The 23,822-nt window shown below is 36.6% G+C and overlaps 2 protein-coding genes and 1 long non-coding RNA gene across 3 annotated transcripts; 2 read left to right on the top strand and 1 right to left on the bottom strand.

Annotated features, from left to right (window-relative positions):
* The first annotated feature begins 286 nt into the window (after positions 1-286).
* Positions 287-1,934, top strand: LOC137711937 (uncharacterized). Its single transcript, XR_011065168.1, has 5 exons — positions 287-936; positions 1,077-1,157; positions 1,263-1,349; positions 1,420-1,524; positions 1,787-1,934. It is a non-coding gene; the product is annotated as an uncharacterized lncRNA (long non-coding RNA).
* A 9,829-nt stretch (positions 1,935-11,763) lies between these two features.
* LOC137712040 (protein LURP-one-related 3-like) lies at positions 11,764-12,524 on the top strand. Its single transcript, XM_068451188.1, has one exon. The coding sequence runs from the start codon at positions 11,799-11,801 to the stop codon at positions 12,450-12,452; it is 654 nt and encodes a 217-aa protein (XP_068307289.1). The 5' UTR covers positions 11,764-11,798; the 3' UTR covers positions 12,453-12,524.
* A 6,033-nt stretch (positions 12,525-18,557) lies between these two features.
* LOC137713170 (intracellular protein transport protein USO1-like) lies at positions 18,558-23,551 on the bottom strand. Its single transcript, XM_068452436.1, has 8 exons — positions 23,132-23,551; positions 22,636-22,836; positions 22,428-22,550; positions 22,264-22,301; positions 22,071-22,167; positions 19,463-21,868; positions 19,241-19,378; positions 18,558-19,049 (listed from the first exon to the last, which is right to left on the bottom strand). Exons 1-8 carry the CDS (start codon positions 23,207-23,209, stop codon positions 18,798-18,800), a joined length of 3,333 nt encoding a protein of 1,110 aa, XP_068308537.1. The 5' UTR covers positions 23,210-23,551; the 3' UTR covers positions 18,558-18,797.
* Between the last annotated feature and the right edge of the window lie 271 nt (positions 23,552-23,822).

The following is a 23,822-nucleotide window of genomic DNA, read 5'->3' as shown; positions in this document are numbered from 1 at the left end:
TGGGACTTAGGCATACTGGGACATTATTCTTGATATATATATTCAGAAGTCCATTGGTTTATAGTCTAGATGAACTGATGATCCTTTCCAAATCTCTAGGAAGCTAGAAGTGATGAACCATGGACAAACAAAAACAACCTGATTAGAAATAATCAGTTGACTTTTAGTGAGATTTCATATGCAGGTCAATGCCATGTTTAGTTGCACATTTGTGAATACTCTATTTCTCAATTTTTTCCAACAATTAGAATCATTTTCTTCTTTCCATTTGCGGGTATATTGATGATGCATACTAGGTATGTGATTAAAGTAAGCAACGCACTTTGACCCTAAATAATATGCATACTTACATATTTCATTGATTCAGGTCATGAACTGAACTAATGTGTTATCTCATACCTAGAAGTTAATTTTACAACCCGGAGTGAGGAATATGAATCTTTGATATGGCTGATCTGGAATTTGTGGGTATTGATTTTAATTAACTCTTTTTAGGTGTAATGGACTGATTGTGTTTTCAATTCGACTATATTTGCTTTGGCTTCTGATGACTATATAATCAGTGTGTATCTGATGATGAACGAATATTGTAGTCATTGTTAGGTGAGTGGGTAATATTACAATATATGTTTGTGAGATTGGGATTGTGCTGTAGGTATAAAACCGGCACCCTGCACTGAATAATAAAAAATAAAAAAAAAACCTGAGTGTATTTCAATTTTGTGACTCACGTGATTCCTGCCAAACTTGATTGTCTCTATGCCCCGAATTTTCATGTGCCTTGCTAATTGACTGTGATTTAGGAGTTCAAATTTGCATCGATGGGTGTTTATGTGTTTAGAACTGATGTCCTACTTAAGCTTTTAAGGTGGAGCTTCTTGCAATGATTTTGGCTCCGAGATTATTCCATCAGCTGTGAAGGAGCACAATGTCCAGGTGAGATAGCTCTTTCGATAATAGTTATTTTTTTTTTCTTATAGTTCATCTTCGAATATAAATATATAAGCAATTCCCCCAAGTTTGGTTTGGATATGGTAATTGAGTCACTGATTTACGAAATGCCCTTACATGATCAGGCATATCTATTCAATGACTACTGGGAGCATATTGGAACTGTAAAGTCTGTCTTCGATGCAAACTTGGCCCTCACAGAACAGGTTGGTAATACTTGCACTGAATCGTTCCTGCTCTTCGATTAGATTTTTTTTCCTATATGTGCATATGTAGCAACGGTTACTGATTACATCCTTTCTTTCGTGCAGCCTCCGAAGTTTGAATTCAACGATCCAAAGACACATTTCTACACCTCTCCTAGATTCTTGCCACCTACAAAAGTTGAAAAATGCAGGGTATGATTGCAAGCTTACTATGCGACATCGGGTGTCATTTTCTGATCTCATGGCCAAATGAATTTCGCAGATTATGGATGCAATTATTTCTCATGGTTGCTTCTTGCGAGAATGTAGCGTTTAACACTCCATTGTGGGTGTGCGCTCATGTCTAGAGTCCGGAGTCGAACTTAAGGTGAGCTACCCTTTCTACGCATTGGTAAAAACAGGCTACCAGATTCCAATATGTCAATCATGAAATATTTCAACCGGCAGTTAGAATGCGCTTGAAAACATAAGCATGCTGGTGTTACGAGCTCTGATCACATTTGGTTATTTTAAATCGATTTTCAGGATACTATGAATTCTCAATGTTGATTGGATGTTTGGATAGTTAAACATCACTGGAAATATGAGATCCTTTCCCTTTTTCATTTTTCCTTTGGTTTGGATTTCAGGAAGGTGATTGCATAATCCACCGAGCTGGGAAAAAGGGTAAACTCAGCTATGGGTGGTTATATGTAGGAATGCATGGATGCATTGATAGGAAAATCTCATTATTTTGTTGGTCTTTTATCTTGAACACTTGTAAACATGTTCTTTATGAGGAATATTTATGTAGTTTAACTATAGACATTCCATTTCTACTACTGGATTGCTTTTTACAACTGAGGCTGCCATATTTGATTTTATGAAATTTTTTTGGTTTTATTTCAAAATTTTACATTTCTATTTTTTTTTTTTTAAATAGAACCTACTGGGCACAATAACAAAAATAGTGCAAACATGGATGGAGAAGGTCATCTGACAAGTTTGTCAGAACATAGACAGACACAAAAAGGCCTTTATTTGTGTCTGCCTCTTTGAGCACTAAACAGTCTATTGTGTCCTTTAGCAAAGGTAACGCCTATAGAGGGCACAAATACAAATATAATTGATGCACTATTGCTATTGGTCTATGGGCACATATGTTAGTGCTCTTTAGCCTCAAAAGACACAGATAATTTATTGTATACAGTGCTCATATTTTTTGTAGTGCTATTGGTTTTAATTTTTATCTCGTAACATGTCATCCCAATCTTGAGGAATTTGAAATCAAGTTAAAGTCTTCTACTGCAGTCTATTTATAGATGCATTAGGTTAGGGTTTCGTACTGCTGCCATATCACAACATATATATGCACTGAGAGCAGTCATTTATTGGCGAGAGCATGCGTTAGGGTTGTAGAAGTGATCATCATATCACATCCTAATCTTTGCTGCTGCAGAATGAATTAGAATAGGAGGTGGTTTTGGGATGCTGCCATTCGGTTTTGAAAGAAAGGCTGCTGCAGCTTTATGGTTTTAAAAGAAAACAAAATGATGCGCCGCTTGTTTCATCGTTCTTACAACAAATATTTTTGGGTAAAGTACAAAAAACTATCTTATAATTATTAGTGTCACGACACTTTCATATCTCATTTTTTAAAATTGACAATGTCATACCTCATCTTACAAATTTGTGCCAATGTTATACCTTCCGTTAGCATGCCGTTAATTTGTCGGTTAAAAGCTGACGTGGCTTGATCCAGACCCCCACTTTCTATTAAAAAATTAAAAAAATATTAAAAAAAACTAAAAAAAAATCATTGAATACTTTTAAATATTAAAATAATAAAAAAAAGTTAAAAAAGAAAAAACCAAAACATTTCATCCCTTCCACCCCCTCCCCCCTTCTCTCTCTCTCCCCATCTTCATCTTCATCTTCTTCCCTGCTTAATCTTCAACAAAAAAAAAGAAACCCAACCCAGTGCATCCCCCCCCAACCCCAAAAAAACAAATCCAACCCCCTGCGACCTGGAAAGAAGAAGAAGGAGGAGGAAGAAGAAGAAAAAGAAAAAAGAAAAAAAAAACCCAGGTCTCATTTGCTAGGCCGATTCATCGGGTGAAGAACCTGGGCGCGGAGAAAATGGGGGTGGATTTAAGGAGTGGGGTGTGTAAAGGAGGAAAGAGGGTGGGTGGGGGGAAGACAATTGGTTTTTTTTTTTTTTTTTTTTTTTTTTTTTTTTTTTTTTTTTCTGGGTTGCAGCAGATAGGGAGAAGAAGAGGAAAGAAGATGAAGATGGGGGAGAAGAGAGGGCGCGTGGGTGGGGGGGGGCGAAGGGACAAAGATTTGTGTATTTTTTTTTCTTTCTTTTTCCTGGGTTGCAGCAAGTAGGAAGAACAAGAAAGGAGATGAAGATAGGGGAGAAGAGAGAGGGTGCTGGGGGGGGGGGGGGAGGGACAAAGTTTTTTTTTTTTTTTTTTTTTTTTTGTTCTGGGTTGCAGCATGTAGGAAGAAGAGGAAGGGAGATGAAGATGGAGGAGAAGAGAGAGGGCGTGGGGTGGGAGGGGAGGGGAAGGGACAAAGTTTTGTTTTTTTTTTTTTTGTTTTTTTCTTTTTTCTATGTTCCAGCATGTGGGAAGAAGAGGAAGGGAGATAAAGATGGGGGAGAAGAGAGAGGGCACGGAGGGGAAGTTTTGTTTGGTTTTATTTTATTTTATTTTTAACTTTTTTTTTATTATTTTAATATTTTAAAAATATTAAATGATTTTTTTAGTTTTTATTAATTTTTTTAATAGAAAGTGGGTCCTGAATCAAGCCACGTCAGCATTTAACTGAGAAATCAATAGAAAAACTGATGGAGGTATGACATTGACACAAATTCGTAAGATGAGGTATGACATTGTCATTTTAAAAAATGAGGTATGAAAGTGTCGTGAAACCAATAGTTGAGGTAGTTTTTTGTACTTTACCCAATATTTTTATAGTAAGCTTTTCTTATTCAGAAAATTGTCGGTTTGATTTTACAATGATAAAGAGTTAGTTTTAAGAGAAAAATCTTATAGCAGCCCATGAGAGACAGAGAGTGGTTTTCATGAATTTTGGGAGAGAAAAATCATTTTGCATTGTGTGGTTTCAAAAGTATAATTTATATTTTGACACTAGTACAAAAACACACTTGTGCGACGGAAAATTGCGTGATGAAATTTCCAAATAACAAAAGTAGTTTGGGAGGCAGAAACTGCAAACCAAATTGCAACAGCTGCCTCCCTCCCTCATCTATCTTGGAGGATATTAAAATCTAGAATTCCCAATTATTTTATTTCCCTCTCACACTCGTGAAACTGAATGAAAACCTTAAAAAGAAAACCACTAGTGTAAACATTTTAAATTGAAGATAGAATTAGTTCATTGTTTTCTTATAGGGTCGAGGAGTGTAGTTGTAAAAAAACATCAAAATCGAAGCTAAAATAGCCGTTAAATCGTGATTTTTCATTTATAACCGTCGAAAAATTTCATCTTGTTACCTAATCTCTAAATGTTTGTTTTGCAATTTTTGACGTATGCTAGCTCGGAGTATATACAAATAAATTTGACGATTGGATCGTTGAAACCAGTTTTGTAGAATGCGTATCTCGCCAAAATGATAGATTCAACAAACACTTAAGAGTCTATTTTATATTTTCATTAATTATAACATAAGGTTTTGTGGTATCCACTAGTGTAAATATTTTAAATTAACGAACAAATTCATTCATGTATTCATATAGGGTCAAGGAGTGTATCTGTAAAAAGTCATCAAAATCAGAGTTAAAATAACCGTTAAATCTTGATGTTTCATTTAGTTATGACCGTCGAAATTTTCATCCTGTTAGTTAACCTCTGAATATTTGTTTTTTGCGATTTTTGACATATGGGATCTCAAAGTATATACGAACAAGTTTAACAGTTGGATCGTTAAAACTAGTTTCGTAGAATGCGTATTCCATCAAAACGATTGATTCACTAACACTTGGAGTTTATTTTATACTAAGTCTAAAATAAAATTTTGTGGCATCCACTAGTGTAAATATTTTAAATTGAAAATCAAATACATTCATTGTATTCATATAGTGTCAAGGAGTGTAGCTAAAAAAAAAAAATCAACAAAATCGGAGTTAAAATAACCGTTAAATCATGATTTTTCGTTTATAACGTTGAAAAGTTTTGTCACGTTACATAATTTCTTAATTTTTTTTTTCCGATTTTTTACGTATGCGATCTCGAATTATATACAAACAAGTTTGACGGTTGGATCATTGAAACTCGTTTCGTAGAATGTGTTCCCATCAAAACGAAAGATTCACTAACACTAGGAGTTTATTTTATGCTTTCATTAAGTATAACATAAGATTTTGTGATATCCATTAGTGTAAATATTTTAAATTGAAGATCAAATTCATTCATTGTATTCATATAGGGTCAAGGAGTGTAGCTGTAAAAAATCATCAAAATTGAAGTTAAAATAACCGCTAAATCGAGATTTTTTGTTTATAACCATCGAAAAGTTTTGTCCCGTTACATAATCTTGGATGTTTGTTTTTTGCGGTTTTAAAAAAATGCAATATCAGAGTTTATACAAACAATTTTGACGGTTGGATCGTTAAATTAATTTCATAGAATATATATCCTATCCAAACAATAGATTTTAATAGTCATACATTTTGACAAAGAAAAAAAATAAAATAAAATCATACATAAATAAAAACATAAATAAAATAAAAATTTTTGGACGGCTGCCAAAATTTTGGCATGGCGCCCAAAATCTAAACTCCCTATTTCAAAAAAAATCCTTTTCATTTCTATCTCGCAGCTTCTCTACCTTTCCTCTTCAGAAATTTCCAAACGCCTCCACCTCTGCATACCCGAGCCCAATTCCACCTTTCCGAAATTAGAAACAAAACCATCTCTGATTGCAAACCTAGCGAGTCCTTCGCGAACTCGTCCTCCCTTCCGTTGATTGCGCACCCAAGTCTGCGGCTTCTTCTGTAAGGTAAAAATCCCAAGGCTTGTATTACTCTGTGATTTTGGAGCTAGCTCTTACTACGGTTTTGGTGAATTTCTAATTGTTTTGACAAATTTTAATTTTTAGGGATTTGTTATTGGGTTATGTTCAAAATGCAATAAGCTTGGGAACCACTTTCAATTTAGTGTGGATATCGAACTGTTACTTGTGTGTTTTGTGACAAAAAAGATAATTCTTGATTGGACTTTGAGTTAAGATGTGTTTAACTTTGTATAAGAAATCAATTATGAAAATGTGCTTTGTGATTTTCGTAACTGGTTGGTTTTTATAAACCTTTTCATCATACATACATTCTGCATGATCGAGTTAGTATCTTGCAAAGTTCGAGAAGATAGTGATTGACGGCTGCATCAGTGTTGTGCCACTTCCACTTGAAGGCTGAAGAGAGATCGAGTAGCAAAGCGTGGAGGCAAAACTGCCTACTAGCATGTGTGTCTAGTTGATAAGTTTTGTAAGTTTTTTTGTACTCATTTCTCTTAGTGTTTGTCCTGGCTTGGGAGTCCGAAGATTTTTCCAATGGTGGGCTTTGTCTCGTTAAATCCTACATCCTGAGTGCATTTTTTATTTATCTTTTTAACTGCATATGTGTAGGATAGTTTGATATGTGATGTGAATGTGGAATTAATTTGAGAATTGAAATTTGAATTAGATTTTTAAATTGGAACCTATTTACCCCTCTAGGTTAAACTAGTACCCATCCTAGAATTTTCACAAATCTTCAACATGAAATATGAGGTTGATAGAAGCAATCAAAACTAGGGCTCGGGTCGAGATCCCGAACCGAAACCCTCAACCCGAATCCCAAACCAAAACATTTTGGGATGGAATTTTATATCCCGAAACCAAACCAAAACTATTTATTTCTCAAAATTCGGGATTCCCGATACTGTTTCGGGATTTTCGGGACACTTCGAGATTGGTCCTTAAAGCCAAAAAAATCCTGCACAGACAGATCAAAGTTTCACTGATTCATTCACATAAACATAATCAAACACAAACAGATCCTGCACAAACCCATAAACTTCCACCATTCCTTACAATTTCGTGCACCCGTGACCCACCTCCCAAGTCCCAAAGGCTTGCAATCCTGCACTGCACTCACCCTAATCTGAAACCCCCTGCAATTCGTGTAGGTCCTATTTCCCCATCCCCTGTAATTTTATTCTACAAATTCATGCACCCACCCACCCTAATCTTAATATGAATGAACCCACAAATTCATGCACCTACCCTTCCAAAAGCCTAATTCGAAATCAAATCCCAAAAGAGAGAGAAAACATGATTCAAGAAAAAAAAAAAAAAAAAAAAAAAGGATGATTACGTTCCATTAATTAACCTCTTAGTCTCACATCAATAGGCATAGATTTCAGAAATTCAGAAACCCTTACCTGGATTATTTTGGGACTCGATTGGTATCAGATTCGTGTCGTTGAATGAAGGGGACGAAGGGCGGGAGGAGCACCGTTGAAGTGGATGAAGGACAGGAGGAGCGGCGAGAGCATGAGAGCTGTTCAGGAGATTGAGTGTGAGTGTGAGCATTCGGGAGATCAAAGGAAGGAGGATAGTAAAATGACCTAACTTAATGGACGGTTGGATTAGATCTTAACCAAATTATAAATTAAAAAAAAAAAATATATATATATATATATATATATATATATATATATATATGCACACACACACATAACATTCGATTCGGTTTGGGATTACCGAACGCATTCAAACTTGTGGCCGAATAACCGAATCTTTTGGGACGGGTTCGGTTTCGGGTAACGAGTGTTTTGGGAAATTCGGTTTGGATATTTTTCGGTCAAATTTCAGGATGAGTTTAGGACGGTTCAGGATTTTTGAGAAAAAATTCCACCCCTAATCAAGACAAAGAAAATTGTGTCAGGGTTGGTTGAAATTTGAATAGTATAAATGGGACCCTCTAGGTCATTTGCTATGGGTCATGCACCAACAACACTTTTGCATTCTATCACTCTAGCTTTCCATTCTAAACTAGGTAGAATTTATCTATTTTGTTTATTGTTCTTCTGTTAGTTTCATGTCCATTCAGTACCCATCAAAAGAACATTCGAATTCCCTCATCACTTCACAAAACTCATAGTTGAATCCTTGCACAAAAAAGGCATAGAGAACTTCAACTACGACATGTTCCTTCCTCGGTCTCAATCGTTTAAAAGAAGTTAGATAAAGTGCAACTCACATTTTTTCTCACTCGGCCCCAAGGCTGCTAGTTCGCAGCCCCTCAACAAAAAAAAAAAAAAAAAAAAGACCAATAGATCCCAAAATCCTTTGCTTACGATCGAGATCGATTTTTAGACTAACAAACTTGTATTTTTCTAAATTCGAATAATAGATCTTTTATTTATAAATATAAAAGAAAACCATTAACAGTAATACTAAGTGTCATAATGTTTTATTTTAATATGTTAAATATATTGAGGTTATAGTTCAATTGGTTAAAAAACTCACGATTGCGGCCGAAGTCCGAAATTTTCTTTCCTCCATCACCAATTTCGTATCCAAAAAAATCCTCACATGTTTAATTTTTTTTTTTTTTTTTTAGTTTGCATGTGGTGAGAGTTCCAAATCTGTCATACTCATGCATAAGATGTTGCAGTGGATGGTATTTAAAAAAGGGCATGTATATATATATTGTAAATATTATGAATCTTTTATTAGGAAGGATATGTGTGTCCTTTATTGTTTCCTTATAGAACAAGGATTGTATCTTGTATATATATTTTCTTTTATGCAATACAATGAAGATTAAGCCGTAAAATTCAATTTGGCATCAAAACCAACCGTAACCCTAAGGCTCACACCGTATCGCTGCTACCGTGAAACCAGGAAAAAAACATACAAAAATATCCGGCAAGTCTATTGTCTCTGCCACATCCTACAGCAAGCCAAGACTATTGCCCTTGTGTGCTGTATCATTACTGTCGAAGGGGAACAAAAGTCACAACAGGTCTTCAGTTGGTGTCGCTGCATCCCTGCAGCAAACCTGATTGCGTGTTGTGTACGTGTGTGTATTGTGTTGTGCCGAGAAGGGTAACTACTGGTATCATCATACCGTGCTCTGATGCTTATTGCAGCGCTGTTAATTATGCTATTTAGCACTATATTCGTGCCGTGTTGATCAAAAAAGATAAAAAAAAGGGATTGGCTGCTGCTTGAATTGCATTGTGCGGTCCAACTTTTTTGTCTTTGAAGTGCTGCTGCTTGCTTTTTCCTTGCAGCGTGTGGTTTTGTAATTGGTGTGGTGCTGTGATTGCCATGTATTAGTGTCTTGTGAGTTATTACAATGGTGAATATAGGTTGGATTTTGGATTCCGGTCCAATAGATCATATGACGTATGATAAAACCTTATTTCAATTTATGTCACGTCCTCATAGAAAGCATGTGGCAACTGCCAATGGTTCTACTGCTGTTGTTGAAGCGGGAACAATGTCTCTTACACCCTCTCTTCCCTTACATAATTGTTTATTGGTTCCATCATTGTCCTATCACTTATTGTCTGTAACTTAAGTCCTTGAACAATTGGATTGTGTTGTATTAATGTATCCTTCATTTTGCTTGCTTCAGGACATTCAGATAAAGGAGATCATTAGGCGCGGCACTAAGAGAGAGGGGCTATATTATGTGGATGATGTGGTTCCTGGAAGAGCTAATTTGGTTTATGCGTCACGTAATAGTAATCTATAGAAGGTATTGTTATTGCATCGTCGTTTGGGGCATGCATCGTTTGGTTATTTAAAACATATATTACCTGATTTCTTCAGTGGTATTGAAGCCTCATAATTGAAATGTAAAGTATGCATTTTAGCCAAAAGTCATCGTGCTTCATTCCCTCCAAGTATGAATAGAACATCTTCTCCATTTGTGCTAATACACTCTGATGTGTGAGGGCCTTCCCCTATTAGTACTACTTCAGGAATTAAATGGTTTATTACGTTTGTTCATGATTGCACTCGTATAACATGGGCTTATTTGTTGAAACATAAAAGTGATGGTAGTATGATTATTCGGTCTTTCTCTCAGATGGTGGCTACACAATATTCCTCCATTATTAAGGTTCTTTGTATTGATAATGGGGGAGAATATGTTAACTCTGAGCTATCTACTTTTTTCCATGATCAAGGAATTCTTCATGAGACAACATGTTCGTATACCCCACAACAAAATAGTGTAGCTGAGAGAACAAACCATCATATTTTGGAAACTGCTCGTGCATTGCTTATTGGTGGGTCCATGCCCAAGAGTTTTTGGCCAGACGCAATCACCTATGTCGTGTATATTATAAATCGCATGCCATCTCGAGTTGTAGAATTTCGTACTCCACTCCAAGTGTTAACGGAACATGTTCTTGTTGTTTCTACCAATACTCTCACTTCTCGTGTGTTTGGATGTATTGCTTATGTTCATATTCACAAGATTCATTGTAGTAAATTGGATCCTTGTGCTCTTCGGTGTGTCTTTGTGGGTTTTGCATCCCACCAGAAAGGTTACAAGTGTTACCACCCTGCAACTCGCACATGTATATAACCATGGATGTGACTTTCTTTAAGTCAGAATATTTTTATGCTCCTGTATCACCACCCTGAAATCACAAGGGGGAGAGTTCTAGTTGTGATCTTGATGGTGTTTTTGAATGGTTGGATGTACAAGAGGTAACGGTTTCAGGGGGAGTGCATGGTACTGTGCCGAGTGATGCAGTTGATGCTCAGTCTCCTCCTGCCAAACCTGTTGTGAGTGGACAGCAGGTTCTCACCGAACCTGCTCCAAGTATTCCGCAGCTTCTTGTCGAGGAAGTGACTGCCAGTCCATGTGTTGGTGCTGCTGAAGGGGGGTGCACTGGTGATCAGCCCACTATGGCCGAAGCTTCCCCCCCCTCTCTAGTTCAACAGTGCCATCATTTTATTAAGGAAAAGCTTGAGAAAAAAATAGTGTCAATACCGTTTGTGAATTCGAAAGAGCAACTTGCGAGTTCCAAACTCAATCATACTCATGCATAAGATTCGTTAAATGACACTCTGACAAGTACAGCCATGCCCTAACGTGTAACATTCTCATCGTCCAACCATATAACTAGAGATAAGAACTCGTATATGATCAAAACATATAAACGTAATTAATTAAGTTCCGTACTTATTTTTATAGAAATATGTTTTGTCGGTAAAATATATTGTGAGATGTCGCTGTTAGCTAGCCATGTGTCAACAACCCACCAAATGATGTTAAAGTTCCCTTTTATTCCCCAGAACACTACTGACCGCCTACAACAAGGTTATACAAGATAAATACACAATTCATTTTTAAGTGATAAAAATACAATTTAAATTCCATATGAAATTTCCATTTTTAATATGCACAATATTCGTAGCCACATATCACATATGTGGAGCTCTTTTGACGAGTCAATAGTCATGACCAATACTAAAATTTAAAACAAATTTGTAATAATTCTGTAGGGTACGTATCTTCCCTTTTTAGTGATATAAATTTGAACAAGTCTCACACACACCAAGTATATCTCTTCTTCCACAATTAAACCAAAAGTTGAAGTTCCCTCTCTCATATCTGCTGCCATCAAATGGCCAAAGTTCATCCTTTCATAATAGCAAATGGTAATAGTAGGGTTGATGCTTCTTGCAGCTCTACTACTACTACTAGTAGTTTGTGTACTACCAAGTATCTGACGTCAAAGAGAGAAACGTTCACTATATGGATGAAATCGCTTGTGATGCAAGGAAACGGATGCACTGCGTTTGATGCAAATGGTGAGGTTGTCTATCGAATCGATAATTATGACAACAAACACAGCAATGAAGTTTATCTCATGGATCTCCGGGGCAAGCTTCTGTTTACTGTCTGTGAGAAGAAAATGTGTGGTTTCCGAAGTTGGAAGGGCTATGAAAGCAATCATAACATTGGTGCCAATAAGCCAATGTTTCAAGTGAGAAAAAGTTGCAGATTTGTTCATGGAAGTAAAGTGTCTTTATATAAAGTAACGATGCGATCTGTTAGCGATTGCTACCGTTTAGAGGGTTCGAATGGTAAATCATCATCAGCTTTCATAGTAAGAGACAACAATGGAGGAATTATAGCAGAAGCCAAGCAAAAGCAGTCAAGTTCAGGAGTAGTATTGGGAGATGATGTAATGACTTTGTTTGTGGAGGCTCATGTGGATCATTCCTTTATCATGGCTCTAGTCACTGTTTATGGCTTAATTAGGCATCAAATATGAGTTTAGCATTTTTAATTAACATGGCAGCTTTGTTAGATATAGAAGCTTTTTGCAAATACTAGGGCAGGTTGTTAGATATAGAAGCTTTTTGGTGAGCAGTGACGTTGCTCATTGGGGTTATTTCCTCTCTTTTCTTCTTTTTGTGGGAGTGTTACTTTTAACCAATATTGTACTGCAGAGTGAGAAATCGATCAAGTCATTCATTTTCCATTTACTGTTATGAGTTTCAGCCTAATTCAGCAGGTTAAGCTTTCATGTATTAACGCACCCAACGAATGTGAGTTAAGCCAGTTCTCCAAAATAGTATGTCCATGCCTTTCTAATCAAGTTTGAGATTTCCTTCTTGTAGATAAGAGTAGTTCAGTATTTGTTTTAAAAATGTAAAAAAGAACACAACCCAACAATATGCTTTAAGCTTGGAACTTAATTAACCTAGCTTCTCATTTAACAAAAGCATCCAAAAGAATAAGTTTTTGAGCATTGTCCATTTTCTGCAGCAGACAAGCACGCATGGGTGGGACAAAAGAGAAAGCGAAGTGTTGTTAGCAATTGCAGAAATGGCAAATTAGAAGCATCTGAAATTTTCTTTATAGGTAACTAGACTTCATTTGGAATCAACACTGGAGATTGAAGGCCACTCGATCAAAAGGCCAAATTAGTACAAATTCTATAAGAAAGTTACTTGAAGATGTTAAGATTTGAATAGCTCATAGCATTTCAGAAAAGGTTTTGGATTTTAGTGAGCAAAACGAAGAAGAAAGCTGAAAGAGATAGAGAGAGAGCTGACAAAGGAATAATCACAGCTGCAACATTCTAACCATTACATAATGTGCCCACTTCATTCATAGCACCATTCATTCTCTTATATCAGTCATCATGACCATTCAAATACATTAGCCACTGTGATTATGACACATAGCAATTACAAAGCATATGAGCCGTTGACAATGAAAGATTGATCTAAGACCTTACACTTGGCATATGAGCACAAGTTTGTTGCAACCAAAATTTGTTAGACAAAATGATAAAAGAGAATTAAGTAAGTAAATCATTTACTAACAAGAAATTAGTAAGCAATTTACTTCTCAACACTCACTTCTAAATGACTAATTGGTTTCCATCCAAGAAGACCTCTCAAGTAATTGAACTGATCTTTAGAAAGAGCCTTTATGAAGATATCAGCAATCTGTTCTTCACTCATGTAATATATCAGATCAATCACTCCTCCTTAAATTGCAACCTTGATGGAATGAAACTTCCTGCCAATGTGTTTGGTTCTTTGGTGAAACACATGATTTCTAGACATAGCTGTCACAGAAGTGTTAACACACAGTAAAGGAGTTGCATCTGCTTCCTCTCCAAAGTCTTCAAGCACAAACCTAAGCTAGATGGCTTGTGTGGTTGCTTCAGTTGCACTGACATACTCAGCTTCTGTAGTTGAAAGAGCCACACTGTGCTGTTTAACTGATGGCCATGAAAATGCACCACTTCCAAAAGAGAATGCATATCCTGAAATACATTTCATACCCTCCTCAGAGCCACTCCAGTCATTATCACAGTAACCAATTAACAAAGATTTACCAGACAAGTATTCACTTCCATAATCAATTGTTCCTTGGATATACATTAAAACCCTTTTAGCAACACCATAATGCTTCCTAGATGGCTGCTACATAAATCTTGCAAGCAAACTGGAAAAGAACATGATATCAGTTGCTGTTAAATATAGCAAACACCCTACAATTTTTCTATTCAAGTTCTCACCTGCATATTCATAATTATCATCTCTTCTCAACTTATCAGTTGCAACCAATGGACTGCTCACTAGTTTACAATCTTTGAGCACAAATTTTTCTAAGAGAGTCAAAGCATACTTCTTCCAGTGGATAAACATGCTCCCTTCAATTTGAGTTACTCCCATTCCAAGGAAATGGCGAAGTAAGCCCAAATCAGGCATTTCATATTTACTCATCATCTCATACTTGAATTCATTCATCATTTCTGCACTACTTCCGGTGTATACTATGTCGTCTACATAGATTGACACACTTAAAGTGCCAACACCTTCCTAAGTCCTCACATATAATATTGCTTCACTTGAGCTTCTGTGAAAGCCACGATGAATCAAATAGGTATCGATTTCACCTACCAAGCTCTTGGAGGCTATTTTAACCCATAGAGAGCCTTCCTTGATCTATATATATACATTATCTTCCAACATTTTCAATCACAAAACCATCTGGTTGGTCCACATAAACTTCCTCTTCAACAACTCCATTTAGAAAGGCTATTTTAACATTCAACTGCCATAATTTCTAACCTTTTTGAGCTGCAAGAGCAATGAGAGTCCTAATTGTATATAACCTTGCCACAGAGGCAAAGGTTTCATTGAAATCCACTCCTAGTTTTTGTATGTAACCCTTTGCTACAAGACTTGCCTTGTGTTTTTGAATAGACCCATCCAAATTCAATTTTCTTTTGTATACCATTTCACTCCTATAATAAGCTTATTGCTTGGCCTATCAACCAATTCCCAAGAAGAATTATTTTCTGTCATCTTCATTTCTTCATTCATTACCATCTTCCAAGCTTCATCCTTAATTGCTTCGTTGAAGTCTTCAGGCTCATTACTGCTCATTTTACATAATGCATACATTTCACTCAAACTCTTTCATTTCAGTGGAGTGTGATAATAAGCCCTTGAAGTTGAAGATGAGGAACCAGAAGTACTTGTTCTTTGAGATAGTTGCATTTCATTTGTTGTAGATGATCTTAGAGGAGTTTGTACCGAGTTGAATCAGCAAAATCAAAATCAATTCAGTTATATTTGAATCTTCTTCAATATCCCAAGAAATGGATAGTTGCATTGCTTCACTAGTTTCCCAATTCCACATTGCTTTCTCATCCAAGATCATCTTCTGAATTCTCAAGTTGAAAACTCTATATCATTTTTCACAGATACCATATCCAACAAACACTTCTCATTAGTTTCCTCCAGTTTGTGCCTTTGTTGTGATGGGATAACAATATAACATAAAGAACCAAATATTATTAAGTGTTTGATCCCTAGTTTTCTCCCACTAAAAGCTTCTAATGGAGTCTCATTGTTCAAAGCACTTGTTGGACACCTATTATGTAGGTACACTGTTGTGTTCACAGCCTCAGCCCAAAACTTCAATGGAATTTTCTTCTCGTACATCATAGTTCTAGCAATTTCAACTACAGTTCTGTTCTTTCTCTTTGCAAGACCATTCTATTATAGAGAGTAGGCTACAATTAGTTGTCTTTCCTGTCTCATGTCTTCACAGAACCTAGAAAATTCCATAGATGTATATTCACCACCCCTATCACTTCTGATCATTTTAATCTAATAGTCACTTTGTAGTTCTACAATAGCTTTAAATCTTTTGAAAATCTAGAACACTTGTGACTTATGCTGCAAGAAAAATACCCAACACATTCTCGTGTGATCATCAATGAAAGTGAGAAAGAATCTATTGCCCCCCTAAGATTAGAGATTTGCATTGGACCATATATGTCAAAATGAATTAACTCAAGAGGTTTTGATGCTCTCCAAACTTTATCTTTGTCAAATGGATCCCTGTGTCCCTTCCCTGTAGCACATCCAAAGTAAACATGCTCGGAGACTTACAATCTAGGTAAACCATGCACCATTTCTTTGTCTTGCAGAAGCATCAAACTAGTGTAGTTTAGATGCCAAAACCTCCTATGCCACTTTTAGGATAATTCCTCAATTGTTGGTTTATTAACCAAAGTTTGATTAATATATTGTAGAGATAAAGGAAAACATCTATTTCCCTTCATTAAAACACTACAATCAATTCTTCCATCTGTCTATCTCCATAAATATCAACCATGAAATCACCAAATACAAGCCAATATCCATGCTCTACCATTTGCCCTACACTCAATAGATTTTCATCTAAAACCAAGCAAATTCGTAACCTTTTTAATATATCTAGTTCCACCCTTCAGTTTTATAACTAGTTGCCAGTTGATTTTACCAGACCTCCAATACCAATTATAACTTTAGACTACACAGTTTTATCAATATCAATAAGCAAGGATTCATGAGAAGTAGATTACTACAGGCACTATCAACATACCAAACATTCACATCTTTCCGAATAGTAGCAGAATGGCAAGAATAAAAACATTGTTGCTGATTTAGTTAACTGATTGGCAAAATTTGCTTGTTGTCTAGTCCTGTTAGACTGATCATAATCCTTAATAAGATGGCAAAATTGATTGCATCCATGGTTTTGGTTTCTCTTTAAACCAGCACTCACCATAGTGAAGTTTGTCGTAGATCTTACATTTCCCTTTAGGTTGATCAGACTTGCCTCCTTGATCATTTATGACACCTTGGTTCACAACATATTGAGGTTTAGAATCCCATTCCTTGCCCTTTGATTTCTAATTCTTCTTTGGCTTAGAGTTACCAAAAGAAGAGGTGGATTGAGATCCTTTTGGATTGACACTTATACTAGTAAATGCTCTTTCAGTAGCCCCCTCAGCATGTCTATCAAGGCGTTGCTCAAGCCCTTTAAAGGCAGCCACCACCTCTTGCAATTCAATGGTTTCAATATGCTTGGTTTGTTCAATTACATAACAAACAGGATCATAAGCTCCTGTTAGACTTGTGAGAAATTTTTGAACCAACCTCTCTTTGGGTAAATCTTTACCAAAGCTCTTCATTTGATTTACTAATTCGAGAAGGCGAGTGAGATACACAGACAAAGTTTCATCATCCTTCATCCTTGTGAACTCAAAATCATGATATAAACCCTTCAGCTTAATGGATCTTACTTGTTTATCACCATGAAATTCTTGATGTAAAATATCCCAAGCACCCTTTGAGGCCTCCTCATTCGAGATTATGGGGAAAATGTCTTTTGTAATAGCTCCCTAGATAATACCCAAAGAATTTGCATCATTCATTTGCTTATCATTGAGAGAAGATTTCTCCGCAGCAGTAGAGCCGTTGGCTTCCACCTTCTTGCCCTTCAATTTTGAAATTTCAAGTGCTTTCTCCACTAAATCCCATATCCCATGAGATTTAAAGATGGTTCTCATATGAATCTCCCAAAATTCATAGTTGTCACCATTGAATATTGGAGCCCTGAGATCACCACACTTGATCTAGCCATTTGAGAACTGAATTTGAAGAATTGAGTTGAAAGTTTCAAGTTGGATTTCAAGCACAACGATCATAGATTTGACGCCCCGATTCTAGATAGAACCTAAGCTCTCGATACCATGTTAAAATTTGAATAGCTCAAACCATTTTAGCAATGGTTTTGGATTTTAGGGTCAAAACAAAGAAGAAAGCTAAAAGAGGGAGAGCTGACAAAGAAATAATCACAGCTGCAACATTCTAACTGTTGCATAATGTGCACACTTCATTCATAGCACCATTCATTCTCTTACATTAGTCATCATGACCATTCAATTACATTAGTCATTGTGATTATGATACAAAATTACAAAGCATATGAGCAATTGAAAATGAAAGACTGGTCCAAGACCTTACAGTTGGCATATGAGCACAAGTTTGTTAGAACCCAAATCTGTTAGATAAAATGACAATAGAGAATTAAGTAAATCATTTACTAACAAGAAATTAGTAAGCAATTTACTTCTCAACAGAAGAGAGATTCTACCATGTAATCAGCTTTTTATAAATTAACCCTCCTCTTAGGTGCCTAGCAAAGAACAATAATGCCAGCCACCACTAGTCATCCCAAATTTCCAGTACTTAGTACTTAATTTCGAAAATAAAATCAGGTACTTAATCAATGATGTTACAGAGCATTACTTGTCATGAGTCATAATTTTGATGTCTGTTTTTCTGTCTAAGGAACTCAACAAAGAAATAATACAACTGAAAAAGGAAGAAATGCTAAACGCCGACCATAAGTCCGCCCGCCAAAGGAATGCAGCATACAATATAGATTGAAGCAAAACAAATTTGGTCCAAAAACTGTTGAACTCTTGTCAGAAGTGAAAACCCTCTATATGTGAGATTGTAAAATACTCTAGTTCTGCTGACATTGACAAGAGATGCTAATATGAAAAGGTAAAAACAATAAAAAAATATATATATTAATTATATAAATTGTCATATATATATTGGACATGGAAACATTGACAAGCTTTAAAAGAATTACAAAAAATAGGGGCAAGGACATGAAAGCTAGGTAAAATTGAGATGAAGCCAAATGGGCAGACACAATGAACTCAGGTCTGGACTTTCGATGTAAGCATACCCAGCTGTTTCAACTGTACAAGGTAATATGGTTCCAGTATATCGAAAAACAGTTATTAGCTCCTCTTGGAATTTTTGAGGATGCGTACTGTCATTACGAGCTGTTGTCTTTCACCTTCGACCTCTGCGAATTTGAGACTTATTTCTGAATATCTCTCTTGCATCTCCTTTAGTTCACTTTCCATTGATATATTCCTCTCTTTCAATGATGCTAATTCAGTTAACAAGTCGCTGTATCTGTTATCAGCAGTGAAAAGTCTCGGTTCTTGTTCTGATGCAATTTTATCACTACCGGCATCTTCAGTTACCTGTATGATAAGATGATTGCACCAATCATTACACATATAATATGATAGCATTTATAGACAAAGACAAAGGCAAGATGCTCGGTTAGAGACTACCTAAACTGACATTTTGGGACTCTAATTTTCTTGTAACCATCATAATTGACTATAAGCATTGTATTAGATGCATTACGTAATATGGAAGGTTTTCTTACCTTTTGAGATGCACTATTCTGATTTATTTCTTCCACCGTGCTCTCTAATTCTTCGATTATGTTCTGGAGATCCTTTTCCTTCTCCAAAAATGAAGCAGTTGAGGTTCCCAAAGCAGCTTCTTTCGATTTTATTTGTCCCTGTAAAAGTTAAAAATAAAGGAGTTGAGACGTTATTCTCTGCCAAAATTGTTTCAATATACTGCTAGGAATTTGAAATTTTACCTTGAGCAATTTTATTCTCTCTTTCATACATGCAACTTCTTTCGAACCACAAGCAATTTGCAAAGACTTGATGCTTCTCTGAGTAGTTTTAATTCCATCAGAAACTATTGCGCACCCGTTGCTTTCCTTGAGTTTCTTTTCAGCGGTAGTGAGCGCATCTTCCTTCTTTTTCAGGTCAGCCTTAAGCTGGAATACCTGCTTTTTAAGTTTCTCTTTCTCAACTTCATCCTCGTATATAGCATGTTTAAAGTCTTTACACCGAGCTTTAAGCTCCTCTATCTCGGATTTTAGGAGTCCAACTGTCACCTCCTTTTCATCTTTGAGATGCCGCATTGTATTCAAATCCTCCAATGACTTCTCTGCTTCCTTCTTAAGAGTAGAAATTTTACTTACCAGCTCATTTCTTTCTGCATTTCCTCTTTGTGCCCGCATCTCAGCTTCCTCGATTGATTTCTTCACTTGTTCCAAATCAGCTCTCAAATTTTTGCTTTCCTCCACTTGCTCAGAAAGGCTGTTATTCTCTGCTGTAAGCCTTTGAATCTGAGATTTGAGTTGTAAGATCACCTGGGAGAGATTTCCCTTAACTTCTTCCTCTTGTTTCTGCTGATGGTCGAGCTGCTTGTAATTGTTGTCCATTTCCAGTAAAATCTCTTCCATCTCTTTGGTTTTCTCGTCTAAGTGGTTCGAGAGCTTCTGCAATCTTGCCTCATAATCATTTCTAACTCCCTGGAGCTCGTCCTTCATTTTTTGGACCAGTTCTTCTAGGTGACTCTTCTGCCCACACAGTTCACTGGCTTCTGTCATTGCTTTCAGAGCTACCTTTTCATTTGCATCAAATGTCGAGGCCATTTGAACAGAGAGTCTTTGGAATTCTTCCTGAAGCCTCTCAGCTGTATTAGCATTTTTTGATCTAGTTTTTCGCAGTGTGTCCTCTGCTCGGATGGCTCTTTGCTCCTGCTCAACTTTGGCACATGTTACGGCCTCTAAATCAGCTTCAAATACTTGCACCTGTTTCTCCAGTTCTTCCTCCAAGCTTTTGAGATGGAATTCAAGTTCCTTTATGGTAGCCAACGAATTTGAAAAATCTTCAGACTGCTTCTTTAGTTCTGTTTCCAAACCCGCAACTTTGGCACATGTTACAGCCTCTAAATCAGCCTCATATACTTGTGCCTGCTTCTTTAGTTCTTCCTCCAAGCTTTTGATATGGGATTCAAGTTCCTTTATGGTAGCCAATGAATTTGAAAAATCTTCAGACTGCTTCTTCAATTCCGTTTCCAAATCCTCAACTTGGTATTCAAGTTCATTTATGATAGCAGAGGGAGACAAGCATTCGTACTGCATCTTAAGTTGTTCTTGCAGTTGGCTTTGCTCTAGTTTATATGAGATATCATGGTTTTCCTGTTTCAATATCTCATAGTCAAGTGCAAGCTGCTCCATTTGCATCTCGAGCTCATCTTTGTCTCGCCTATAGATTTCTATTTCACCATAAAGTTCGGCAATCTGTCTCTCGAGCAGGTGTGTTTCCGTGGCATTGCTGTGGTCCTTAACAAGATCCTCCAGCTCCATCTGCTCCTCATCCTCACTTGTCCCACCTTTCGAGATGGTTTCCTTCAACCCTGCAGCATAACCGCAGGATTCTGGTCTGTTGGAAGGATTTGCTATTTCACTATTCTTCTGCTCCAAAATTTCCTCCAGATCCCGTACAGCAAGGATTAAATCAGAATTTGATTCTTGCGTTTTCTGGAGCTGTAAGCGGAGATTGAAAGTCATGTCCTTCTCACAACTCAGTTCTTGTCTGATTTCATCAACAAGAGTCCGTAGATCACCACCTTCTAACTGGAACCTGTTTTTAACTTTTGCATCATCCACACGTTTCCAAAAGGACTTTAGTTTCTCACATTCTGCCTTGAAAGAATCTCGTTCATCTTTCAAGCTAATGACTTCTCTCGAAAGATCCTGCCCCCTTTTGGTCTCTTTTACTATCTGCTTCCTTAATGTTTGTAATTCTAGCTCTGACATATCGGCCTGTCTAGCTAGAACAAGAAGCTCCGCCTTTAGCTTTTCAATGTCGTCATCTGAAGACTGTTGAGACCGTTCCCTTGGAAGGGTTTCATGAGAACTCTTTGTTGAACCATCAGTACTTGCTCCATGTTCTGAGTCTGCAGACCATGCCCATTGTAACCGCTGATGCTCGTCATAGATATTTGTTCGGGCATAAACATCAGGTTTATGTTGTACTGAGGTGTGACTCAGAGACGACGGAAAGTTGGAAGGATCTCTTGATCCAAGTTCTCGTGGAGTACCAAGTCCAGAGCCACTGTCAGAACTTGACAATGTAATGTCCGATCCGATAGATGCTCTGCGGTTGAGCTCAGCAATTTGGGTGGTTCTATTAATTTCCTCATCCTGTGAATTAACACGAAAATTTTCAAAACAATTGGAAAAAGATCTTTGCATTGAAGAAAAATGAATTTTACTACCATCTATCAGCCCAACCTGCAACCATCTCAACAGAAAGAAGTAAACATTTTGAAACACAACAGCAACAAAATGAAAGCTTTTCAATACAAAAACGTATGAAATTTGAAGCTTTAAGTGAGAAACTCACAATTGAAACGCTTTCATCAGTGTCCTTATTGCTTAACAGGTCCTTGAAGCTTCTATCTTCGGAGTTAACATTTGCCTCTTCACCGCATTCTACCTCTCTTCAAAATTTCTCCAACAAAACAGAATAAAAAATCAGAAACATAAAAAAGAGAACTCCAACAAATACAGAAAATAACGACAACATTTGTATATACCTCAGATCAACATTTGCTTGCAACCTTTGAATGGTAACCTATTCAACAACAAAAACAAGAGTTCGATAAGACACAACAATCAAATTGTTGTCTTTATTTTTGTAAACCCCTTTCGGAAGAAGATCTCTAACATATCATAATTTGACAAAGTGGGAGAGACTAACATGCATAATTGCATTAGAATTTGAATTCTTAAGGGGAAGAGCGACGCAGGAAGATTTAGTAGCCTCGGCATAGTCAGTAAAATCGACAGAAACTTCCCCAAGAACACTACCCTTTGATGATCCCTATGCAACACAAGAAGACCAAAATAAGATACTCATAAACAGAACAAAATGTTCACTACACAAAATCTAACAAAACAATTCATACACTTGAGACAACAAAGTTGTAGACACTCTCTTTGATCTTCCCAGTTCTTGGCTCACGGACGAATTTAATTGTTTCATAGATCGGATTTTCCCATCGACAGCTCCCGTCTCGAACTGTAGCTTTCTCTGATTTCACAGTTGGCTTCCCCACATCCACGGGAATCACAGAAACCAGCAATGCGTCCCCACCCAACTGTGTCACCTGAAATCACAAAACCAAACACTATCTTACACATAATTCTCCGAAAACCTCAATCACATTCACACTCTTCAAATTGCATATAACTTGTTGGCTCTTTCAGTACAATTCTCAAATGCACATAAATTTTCTAACTTTTTCTGTTTTCAGACACTCAATGAGCCAAAAATGATGATCAGGTAATATAAAATATTTTCCGTGTTCCATTTTCCTGCATTTTCTCAGCCACGAAACAAAACCCAATTGACATAAATAATCGCAAAGCTTGAATTTCAATCGAGAATGAGTTTAGACCAACCTGAGTTGCATGGAACTGCAATTTGAAGACTTCCTTGATCGTGTTCTTGTTGGTTCTCCATCGCGCCGACTTGAACATTTTACACTAAACCAAAAACCCAACACAAACCTCACCGGAGTTCCGGGGCAATCCGCCGGAAAATCACCATTTCTGAAGTGGCCAATCCCAGATGATAACCAAGCTCTCTGCTTTTGAAGTTATAGCTCATTGGCTGAAGAAACAGAGTATGGAAACAGTGTGGAAAGTTGAGTTGACTCGGTTGGATCAGTGTGAGTTCGACTCAGTGGTATGGATTTCAGAGAAGCTTGGACTGTAGATGTTGGGAAATGGATTGGAGAAACATGTAACAGAAGAGAACAAAATTAAGCAGATCTAGGGGAGCTTTCTCTTCTCTTCTTTGTAACAGTCTTTTGGAAAGAGAAAGACACATGTATTCTAACTTTTTCAAAAGAAAATTTGGGAAGAAAATATATATTTATAATTTATGTTGTAATAAAATCGAAGGAGAAACTTATGTGAGATAATTTAATAATTTAATGCAATATAAAATTACTTTGGTAAATGTTTTTTTTTTCTTAATTAATTTTAGGGATCTTTCTATATAGGCGCATCAGTTTTGAATGTTCTAGATTAAACATCCGTGCTTTTTAGTGATTTGATTAATCTTTTTTTTTTTTTTTTGTCATAATTT

The sequence above is a fragment of the Pyrus communis genome, chromosome 13, assembly GCF_963583255.1.
Source record: "Pyrus communis chromosome 13, drPyrComm1.1, whole genome shotgun sequence".
NCBI lineage: Eukaryota > Viridiplantae > Streptophyta > Magnoliopsida > Rosales > Rosaceae > Pyrus > Pyrus communis.
Note: the sequence above shows the minus strand (reverse complement) of the source record. Positions and strands in the feature narration are given on the sequence as shown.